The sequence below is a fragment of the Camelina sativa genome, chromosome 20, assembly GCF_000633955.1.
Source record: "Camelina sativa cultivar DH55 chromosome 20, Cs, whole genome shotgun sequence".
Classification (NCBI taxonomy): Eukaryota; Viridiplantae; Streptophyta; class Magnoliopsida; order Brassicales; family Brassicaceae; genus Camelina; species Camelina sativa.
This window is the reverse complement of record NC_025704.1, coordinates 3,134,431-3,145,226: the sequence shown is the minus strand read 5'-3', so window position 1 is coordinate 3,145,226 and position 10,796 is coordinate 3,134,431. Positions and strand designations below refer to the sequence as shown.

At 33.7% G+C, this 10,796-nt stretch overlaps 2 protein-coding genes and 1 non-coding gene across 3 annotated transcripts; all 3 read right to left on the bottom strand.

Moving 5' to 3' along the window:
- On the bottom strand, positions 430-1,511 carry LOC104772155. Its single transcript, XM_010496799.1, is given in 4 exon segments — positions 430-439; positions 517-1,044; positions 1,046-1,125; positions 1,236-1,511. Coding segments are annotated over 4 exon segments (894 nt in total).
- Positions 5,108-8,668, bottom strand: LOC104768974 (protein RFT1 homolog). The gene is made up of 14 exons (XM_010493081.2): positions 8,456-8,668; positions 8,282-8,361; positions 7,897-7,991; positions 7,638-7,798; positions 7,275-7,426; positions 7,069-7,187; positions 6,809-6,972; positions 6,647-6,721; positions 6,427-6,498; positions 6,185-6,322; positions 5,925-6,080; positions 5,790-5,842; positions 5,488-5,666; positions 5,108-5,398 (listed from the first exon to the last, which is right to left on the bottom strand). Exons 1-14 carry the CDS (start codon positions 8,508-8,510, stop codon positions 5,332-5,334), a joined length of 1,566 nt encoding a protein of 521 aa, XP_010491383.1. The 5' UTR covers positions 8,511-8,668; the 3' UTR covers positions 5,108-5,331.
- TRNAL-CAA lies at positions 8,729-8,812 on the bottom strand. Its single transcript has one exon. It is a non-coding gene; the product is annotated as a tRNA-Leu (tRNA).

Here is a 10,796-nt window from a genome sequence, read left to right as displayed (position 1 = left end):
AATGAAATTTGAAGTACAAAAGTTCAAGTTTCTCTTCCTCTGTAAAGACCAAATCCACGAAACCCGTTCCCTAGCTACTAGGAGGATAAATCATAGCTCGGGCTCCTTGTAACAACATCCGGTTTCCTTGTTCCACTCAGCTTCACAGACGTAACAGAACTGGTATCCGCATCTGCGAGGATTTCACAAGACAAAAGAACCAAAATCAACATACAATAATTGATAAACAAATGTGCAACCAAAACAACACATTATATAATTAATAACAAGAGCCATGAGTCAAGAGAGAGATAGAGAGAGAGAGGGTACGAGCAGGTAATACGGTTGCAACCTCTATCATCATCAAATACAAGTATCCGCTTGCAATTCCTGCATCTCCTCCATCCTAAACTCTTAGCCATAGCTTCGTAACATCCCGCATGAGATGTCTTATAAGTCTCTGTTTCACGGAATTCATCACATGTCATGTTATAGTGCCATTCTGTTCTGCAGTTGTCGCAGTAACAATACCCACACCCCATGCACTTTCTGGCTCCTCCTAAAAGCTCAGCATCAGCGAAGAACGTTTTTGAGTATTCAATTAGCTTGGTCTTCTCCATTCTAACCGTACATTCGACTGGCGGCCACGGACAGCCTGTAGTCTCTTGCTTTTTGATCCTCCTCTCCTCTTGTCGGGTCATATGATCAAGCAGCGCAGCCTCCGAAAGATATTCAGTCATGTATCTAACCCGCCCAGGATCCAAAACACCTTCACAATCCTCGCTGTGTAGTACCGAGTTGCAACCCAAGCTTGGGCACTTTGCTGGTTTATGCCAATCTAGTGCCTCGTCGACTAGTCTCTTAATGCAAGCAACGCAGAAGCGGTGGAAACAACCAGGTACCTCAAACTTGTCATCACATGGGACGTCTTCACAGCATATTGGACAAGTCTCCATGTAGACGTCACCTTCACGCCACCTGATCTGGGAAACTATAGCAGCTCTGGCATGCTCAAGGACAAAAGCGATGCCACCCCTGCTCACAGATGCAGGAAGTGCTTCGCAACGAGAATCTGCTCTGAAGAAGAGCCACTTCCTTCACAAGTGTTGCTACACTGGACTCGCTTGGTTCAGCTTTACCTGTTACCTGTCACAAACAATAGAAAGAAAAAAACATGAGTCATCAAAACCTAACAATTACACACATATATACTATATATATGTCGTATACTTATATGGGGTTCAGTAATTAATTACGTATTCTAAGATATTGGAATCATCACAGAAGAATGTGACCCTTGCCAAATCGAGCTCCAACGCCCACTTCAACCCATAAACTAAGGCCGCCAATTCCGCAACCTCCTGCTGTGTGGACTCTTCATCTCCCAGAGCTTTCTTCATCTCATATAGTCGGTTATCCTCGGGGTCACAGATGGCCACACCAAAACCACCGATCTGCCTAGTCTCGTCCTTAACCACCTCTTCACTCACCAGACCCTTGCAGTATAACCGATAGGACGACGTCTCGCACATCGTGTAAGGCTTCTTGATGATTTGTTTCTTGCTTTTGTGAACTTTAAAAACGTTTGTGCTAAAAGAAAAAAAAACGAAAGAGAGGCCACAAGAGATTACCTCAATCCGGAATCAGCCTTTCTCTTTTTCTACATGCAAAACTTCACACAAAAAAAGGAAAACAGTGGTTTTGCCTTTTTGTCAAAATAGCAAGTATATGAATGTATAAAAAAGGAAAAACCATTATTGGAATTGTATATATTCCATAATGAGAGTCAAAATTAGGAAATCATTAATGGAATTGTATATATTCCATAATGAGAATTGGATATTTGCAGTTTCTAACATTTTCTTTTTTTGTATAAACTTTGATGTTGTTGGGTTTTAGGTACTTTCATTCCAATAAGTTGGGCTAGGTACTTTCAATGAAAACCTGCATATCTGGATTTGAACAAAAAAAAAGAAAAAATTCATTAAAACAAAAAAAATAAAAAACTAAAGAATGAAAACATTAAGAGAGAGTGTGAATTACATGTGATTTGTGTTTTTCTTTTCTCTATAGGATGGATAGTGAATGATGTAGTGCATGTATGTGTGTATATATAAACAATTTTTTTTAAAAAATAGATTTATAAATAAAAAAATATCTCAAGCGTACATTAGTAGAATATAAAAATTACTATAAAAAGTTTCTTACCGGTACAACTGCCAAATCAATTTTGGGAGAAAAAATTATTATAAAAAATAAATGATCATGTGTAAAAACTAAATGACAATTAACATGTGTGTGTGAGGGTGAAGATTGATGATATATGATGGTTAAAAAATTAAAGAATGAAAACTTAGAGAGGGAATGTGAATTACTTGTGATTTGTTTTTTTTTTCTGTTTTCTATAAGAGGGGTAGTGAGTGATTTAGTGATGTAGTGCATGGAGATACGTATATATAGACAATTTAAAAAAAAATACAAATAAATATAATTTTGTAAATAAAAAAATATCTCAAAGGTACGTTAGTAAAATATAAAAACTACTATAAAAAGTTTCTTACAGGTACAACTGCCAAATCAATTTTGGGGAAACAATTTCTTATAAAAGAAAAATGACCATTGTGTAAAAAATAAATGATTGTTAACATTTGTATCACTACAAAAAAATGGTCTTATTGATACCAAATATTTCGTCTCAATAATAACAAATTCGTAAGAATAAAAAATTTGTGACGAATTTGTCACAAATTTTAAATGGTTGCAATAAAGTCGTCACAAATTTTTTTGCGTAACAGATGCGTCACAATATTGTGACGAATATATCTAGTAACTATATTGTAACAATAAGTGACAAAAAATAAGAGTAACAAAAACGTTATAATTACTGACTAAAAGAATTGTCTCAAATCGTCATATTTATTGACTATCATTACGTCTCAATTATGTCACACATGACAGACAACACTGTTGTCATATAAATTAGATGATTATCCTATTTTAACATATTAATATTATTGCAACTATTTCATTACAAATTAAGTCAAAATCAATAATTGTTAAAATCAATCACTATTATGACAAAAGTGTTACGAAATTATGTAACTATTTAATACAAAACATTATGCTAGTCATTAGTACCAATTTGTGACTACAGTTTCTTCACTCTAATGGCACAAATTGTGACTCATATATCTGTTATAAAATCGTAACTATTTTACGACTATATATTAGTCACCGAATCATCACATTTGTTACAACCAATAATATCGTCACATTTTCGACATTAATTGTGACATAATTCGGTACTGACGTTAAACGTCACAAAATTGTGACAAAATAACTACGAATTAATGACAAAATTAGTTAGTCTCAATAACGTATTTAAAATGTCACAAATTTGTGACGTAAAATTTTTGTCACAAACGTTCGTCTCAATATGACCATTTTTTTTGTAGTGTATGGGTGGGTGAAGATTGATGATGTTGGATGGTTAATTAATCATGTGTGTGTACGCGCGCATTTGTCGTCTCTCTTTAACCATTTGACACAAACATTTGATACTTTAATATTATACTGACAAGCCAAATAGACAAGTTTAATACAAAACAATAGACGTGACAAAAACATTGAAAACTAGAGATATTAGACGAGCAAGAAATAACATTATCAACATTATCAACATTATTGTTTCGAGATTAGTTATTCACAATGTTGGTGGCGTGGTAGATCTTCGTCTTCATGTCCGCAATCATATCCGTAATGGTCATCTATACGGTGAACCTTTTTATAAAAACACATGTGTGAACATATTTTACTTATGTTTTGTTTATATTTCGCACATGTTTTGCTTATATTTTACATATGTTTTGCTTATTTGCTTGTTAATTTATATATATTTTTTTTTATAGAAAATATATGTAAGTTATTACATAAATACAAAAAAATTATCGGTGAAATTAGTTGGAAGATACTTAATTATACGTAATATGATGTTATGATGTTAGAAAACCATTTGGAGAAATTTCACAATAGAAAATAGTGATATTAGATACTAAATACGTAAATCATAATGAATATATTTTAGGAATTTTTAGCAAAATGGAATTTGTTGTTTTTATCCACTCTTTTGAAAAGAAAATGTTTGTCATGACAAGATCGTGAAAATTACTGAGAGTGAAGGAATTTTAGTGGAGAAATTATACGCTATTGTTTGATTTGAGTTTTCGGGTTGTGGGTGGGTGAAGATTGATGATGATAGATGTTTAATTAATTATGTGGGAGTAGGCGCACATGTGAGATAGAAAAAGGAATTGGAGTTTGTGTATGAGGATGCTCTTTTTTTTTTTTACGTATTTATTTATCATTAATGAATGAAAACTTATATAGTGAGTGTGAATTACTTGTGATTTGTGTTTTTCTTTTCTCTATAGGAGGAGTAGTGAATGATGTATTGATGTAGTGCATGTATGTGCATATATATAGACAAATTTTTGAATAAGAATAAAAATAAATTTGTAAATAAAAAAATATGAAGTGTACTTTAGTAAAATAAAAATTACTATAAAAATTTCTTACTAGTACAACCGCCAAATCAACTCTGGGGAAAGAATTTTAATTATTTAAAAAATAAATGACTGTTAACATGTGTGTGGGTGGGTGAAGATTGAATTGATGATGTTGGATCGTTAAAAAACTTTAGAATGAAACGGGTATATTCAAGTTGACATTTTGAGTGATTTGTGTAAAATTTATAAATTCTATGCTATTCAATCATGAATTTTAAAAAGTCTCATAAAATTCAGTAATTTAAAACAGTTTGTAGATTTGGATTTTAATAATTTTTTGATATTTTGGAAGATTTAAGAGGATTTCTTTGGTTAAAAATACATAAATCCAAATCTCATGGTTTTATGTAGGGATTTTAAAAAACTTTACAATAAATTATATTAATTTCCCTAAATTATCAAATCATTTAAAATCTCATAAAAACTAAATTATATTAATTTCCCTAAACTAACAAATCATTTAAAATCTCATAAAAACTAAAAACAGTTGGAATATTAGATTGAATACACTCCTTTTAGATAGTGAGGTACTTGTCATTTGTACATTGAATGAAGAAGTGAAATAAAAAGAGTTGATTTTAACCATTATCAGAAACAGAAACGATGAAGAGTGGCAGGTAAAATAACTCCTACAAAAATTGAAGATTTTTTCCATTGAAGCTGGATTCGGTAATACAGAAGTTTCTCTCTTTTTCTCTCTTTTTCTCAGCGTTAAATTTGTTTGTAAGCATAAACCCTAATTCTCAACCGTACTTTAACCAGGACATATACCGATTTCTTGGTTTCTTCAGTCGTCGTGATTGTAATCCCTGAAATGTATGATTCTTTTGATGAACACCCTCTCACGCCGGTATCTACCAGAGAGAAACACACAAGATTTCAGATTCTACATTTTGCATATAGAACCGATATAAGTCAGTATATGTCATAGGAGAGGACTTACATGACAATGGCGGAAACACAGAAGCAGATGAAACCGATAGCAAAATGGAGAGGAAATGTTCCCCAGAAATTCATACGATTGAGGATAGTTTTCTCTGATATGAGAGTAATTATGCTCGAAAGGATAAGAATTTGCCAACCTAAAGGGAAGCATTTTCGGAACGAGAATGAAGAAGCTCCCTGCAGACGACGAGTTTGAAGGTTAAATACAGTTTTTTTTTTTTTTGACGATCGAAGGTTAAATACAGTTTTTGTTTGAAAAAATGGAGTAATTACAAGATTCCATAATTTAATCAAGCATACCTGGAAGTAACGTTGGATGAATTTCCCTGAATAGATGATCCTAAAAATCATATCTGTATTTTTTTAAGAAGTCAAGAAGACAAAAAGAGATAAAACAATAATTGAAGTATCTACATATATGTAGGTGAAGGATACTCAAAGAATTCGCCATGATTAGACCAATTGCTCCGGCAGATCTTATCAGCAGAATATTTAATGCGACGTAAATCAATGAAAATACAAGCAACATGTCGTTTGAGCGCTGAAGTTCATTCTCTGTTCCAACTGCATGTAAAAATGCCTCGGAGGTTCCTGACAAAATAAAAGTAACAGATTGAAATATGCAACTAGTATCCACCAAAAGAAGAAGCTTAACAAGTCCCTAAGCACTAGTTGAACTAGATAGGATCACAAACCGTTCATGGCCAGGACGATGATGTAGAGACAATAAAACTGTAGGGCCAAGGAAGCTTCTCCATCGCTCCATTTTTCACCATACAACAATCTGATGAGAGAGTACGAATAACTCGGGCCAAATGCCATAAATATAAGACCTAGAAATTCCCAGAATGTTCACATATTCAAAAAAATTACCAGATATCAGATTCAAATCTTATTTACACACGATTGGGAGGCTCTGGAATAGATAGAAATATACCTATCAATATCACAAACTTCAAGGCCTCGGTCAAGCAAATTCCGAGTTTCTTTTTCCTTTCCTGATGATCACCTGTGGAGAGAGAGACACTAAAATAAAAACCATATTTGGTAATGAACAGAAGAATCTTGGGAGATATATATCTGAACCAAAATCATCAAACATCAAAGCCAAGATTTATTACATACTTAACTACACTAAATTCAGGAGAGAAATGAACCTGATGCGAACCTGGCAAATGTAGCATATGAACTTTCTTCAAAAGGAAGAAACACCATGCGTACAACTAAACTTCCTGGAGTTTTAGAAATTGTGTTAGAAATATTTCCAGGCAACCTTTGTAGCCATAGATAATTTGCATTTTTTCATAAAAGAGACTTGCCTAGTTTGTCGACGATCCCATATACAGCCTGATTATAAGGTGTATCTAACCACACAAGGACCAACTTTTCACCTTCTTGAAGGATCAACTTTCGGAAAGACTGAAAAGTAAATAGCATACTCATTTTCGAGAGCTGCCTATCGAAATCCATGAAGTTCCCAGGTCTGTGAAATCACAAAAATTGGGAATGAATGAGTTGATTAGACCATATCAAGAGTTAAGAATGCAGGCAAGGAGAACAAAGGATAGAGAACGCATACCTGAAAGGAAAGAGATCTGAACTTCTGTAAACACCACAAATGAGAAAATACGCCCAGTACCCAAGAAATAAGGAACCTCCATATGCAACTTGTGACAGTGCGAAGATGATCACTTTTTCCTGCAAAAAATTGAAGATAGTTAGATTTTCAATATCATATATGCTTTCTTTTGCTCAAAATAAAATGGAATGGTAGAAGAGCTGTACCATGTTGGTCTGCGTGACTATGAGAGAGCACAGAGTTACACAGCGTGCAACTGTAGCGACAGTCTCAACAACGAGACGCAACCTTAGTCTCAGCAATGTCTGAGAGAGGATATACAAAGGCTCAGCCAGTAGCTCCAGTACACAAGCAAATCCTGCCACGTTAAGTAGGTTAATCATACTGTTATATATTCATCAGAATGTAAATTTGGACTACTATGAAAAATTGAAAACTAGTATTAGGAAAGGACGAGAGGAATCAATGGAGAAGACACAAGAAAATGACTGCAAAACACAAACTTTCAAATCCCAAGGCTGTAAGGAACAGAAGTATGAATAAGGCACAAGAAAATCACAATAATGTACCGTGAATCAAGATAGCTTGTGCATATGTGTCGGAACAACTAAGATTCTGCCACCATAACACAAAAACGCATGCTGCAATAGTAATAGCTATTCCTAGTGGAAATGTCACCCATGCTACTTTCAATAGCCTAGTCACATTTTCCACTGATCCAAGACCATCACTACAACACAAAAATTAAGGAATATCACTGACTAAAAAACAAAGTCATGAACCGATTATGTGAAGAAGGAGATGAGCGCAAACTGATTTTATGCATACCTGTTAATGTCAGCCCGCAAACAAGCGCGTCGGAATCCCTCCCGGCTGAGAAACAACACACAAGTAACAAAAAGGTGGAACTGGACCGCGTAAAGCTGCATTCCAAATGAGAAAAAAGATAGATCGAGCTTAAAATCAAAACCATTAAAGTCGTCCAGTAAAACCAAGCATAGCTAAAACTTATAATACATGACTTCACAATTGTTTCCACGCACACCTAAGAGTCCATACAATTACAATCACATCTTAGATTCATCCACCAAGTATACAAGTACTTGTGACAAACTTGCCAAAACAATCCTTTCCTTAAGCTTAAAAACACATACATTGGCCAAATCTAAGAACATAAATATACATTAGACTAGTAAGTCAACGATTCGTTTACCGCATAGTCTTTTTCGGTGAGATGCCTCACGATCCATGAATTGAATACGAACGGGATGCTTCTGGATATAAACTGTGTAGCTAATTCCAACAAATTCAACACCAGAAGAAGAAACAGGTAATTAGAAGCTAAATTTCCAAAAGATAGAATAAGAAACACACAATGAAGACGAACCTAGTAAATACTTGAACGTGCGCGAGAGATTAACTTTGTCAGTATTGGTAGCCATTGTTGGAGAATGCAGAACTCAGAAGTTCGTCGTTGGGTTAAGTACGATTCAATTGCACGAATCCAAGTAACTTTGATCTGAAAGGATCATGATTTCAACTAATGGATTAGAAAAACATGATCACTAAACTAACACATCGTCGATTTTGATGTTTAGGGTTTTGATTTGGGGATTTTTTTATTAAAAAGAAATTGAGTAAAAAATAAAAACAAAATAAATGTCAGATGTGGGATTTGAACCCACGCCCTCTCTCGAAGACCAGAACTTGAGTCTGGCGCCTTAGACCACTCGGCCAACCTGACTTATTGGTTATAACATCAGTGTTAAAATTGATATTGTCCTAAACATATAAATTTGTGACTTTTTTTTTTTTTTTAACTTGAGGTTGTTGAAACGAGCCAAAAAGTACATGAAGGAAAACTACACTAACGTGTCACTCTACTAACCCCACAACATGTTAAAGATCATATTCACCAGATACTTGTAGAGGCGATAACCCTCGATGTTCACACCTAGTCATGGCTAGTCAGTGAAACACGATTTTGGTAAATATTTTTCATACCTGAAATAAAGTGAAGAATATAAAGTTCCATCTATTGAGCCAAGGGTACGAGAGATGTCTTACAAGAACTAAAATAAGTTTATATTTGAAGTTCTCTTCCTTTCTTTTTCAGTGATATTACATAACATACCGATCTACTGCCTTCCACATATATATCGACCTTATTATTGTACAGTACGAATTACTTTTTTTTTTTTTGGTTGATTCTTTTCTTAGGAGTATGAACTACTTACATATCACATTGGGACCATAAAAATGAAACCGCCGACCAACGTTTCAGTTTCATTATATTTATTTTGGCCCATGCAATTAATATAATAATATGGAGTAGTATAATATAGGAGTAATTTGTTTATCGGTTTTTTATTGGTCCTACTTCAAATGTCTTATTCAATATGTAATGGTGAAGAAATATCCATGTTTTTTTTTTTTTTTTTCATTCAGACGGTTTACAACTCTGATCACATAGGCTGCGCAACCCATGCGCACCATTTCTTCCACGAAATATCCATGTTTCCTCTTCTCAAGTCACACAATGTAAGGTTCGTTAAGTATGTGATTAATGGATTTAACTTTTCCCTTATTATAATTTGCTCTGTATATTAATTCAAGTAAAGTAGTTCTATAGTAAGTACTTTTTATTGTTATCTATGAAATAGTTATTAGCAAAAATTATAACAAACCAGCCAATTCCCGACCTCGTTTAGGATTAGGATTTATGAATCGCGCAACTCCTAATATGAGATTTTTTATAGTTATGAACAATTATTATGCTTTCACAATTATATTGGTGGTGAACAGTTTTGTAATGATGACGTGTGTCTCTTGTAGGACCATGACGATGATGACGTGTGATAGTGGAACCCCAAAAATGGGTGTCTCGGAGCCGTTAGATGAAGTGAACATGATTGGTGTCAAGTGTCTAATTAAGGAATTTAAGAGACAAGCTTACAGCTAACAAAAGATTTAGTCGTGATGTCGACTGTCAAATCTCAACACAATTTTTACTTTCAGATCTTTTGCCCAAACACACAATCATAGTCAATCACAAACTACAGGGTATCCTGAGTTTTACGCAAACATTAATAGTAAATTAATTATTTGAAAACAAAATTCATACTGTATTAAAAAGGTTATGACTTCCCATTAAACCTAATCCAAAAATGTTAAATTTCATTATCTTGTGTAACAAACACGAATTACTTTTTGAATTATCAAACTAACAAAAATTCTGATTGGTTTGGAAAATTTGTAGCAGAAAGTAATTATACTACTCTATATAGGAATTTTTGTAGCAGAAAGTAATTATACTACTCTATATAGAAAGTAATCAGGATCTTTTAGTTTCCTGATTTCCTCTCAATTACTTCCAATTTCTTGTTCCATCTAGGGTTGTAAATTGGTCTGTCCATAACCAAATGGGCATGTCCATTTGGACACATACAATTTATGGTCATTTATGTGCCAAGACCCAAATACACTCACACCCAAATATGTCCAAACCAAATAGGACCATGACCAATTGGTCTGTCCATTGGTTGCAGATTGAAGCAAAATTCATAATTTCATAAACTCATAATTATAAAGCTAAAGGTTTATAAACTCATAATTATAAAGCTAAAGATTTATAAATTCATAATACACTCATAATACACTTATAATACACTTATAATACTCATAAATACACGAAGAAAGAGAGAAGCGGCGAAATAAAAAAAAAAAAA

Coding starts and splice junctions, on each gene's coding strand:
- LOC104768974 (XM_010493081.2), bottom strand. CDS start 8,510: ATGGCTACCAATACTGACAAAGTTAATCTCTCGCGCACGTTCAAGTAT. Junction 8,362..8,455: donor CACGTTCAAGTATTTACTAG/GTTCGTCTTCAT, acceptor TGTTGGAATTAG/CTACACAGTTTATATCCAGA. Junction 5,399..5,487: donor TGTGTTTCCGCCATTGTCAT/GTAAGTCCTCTC, acceptor TCTCTCTGGTAG/ATACCGGCGTGAGAGGGTGT.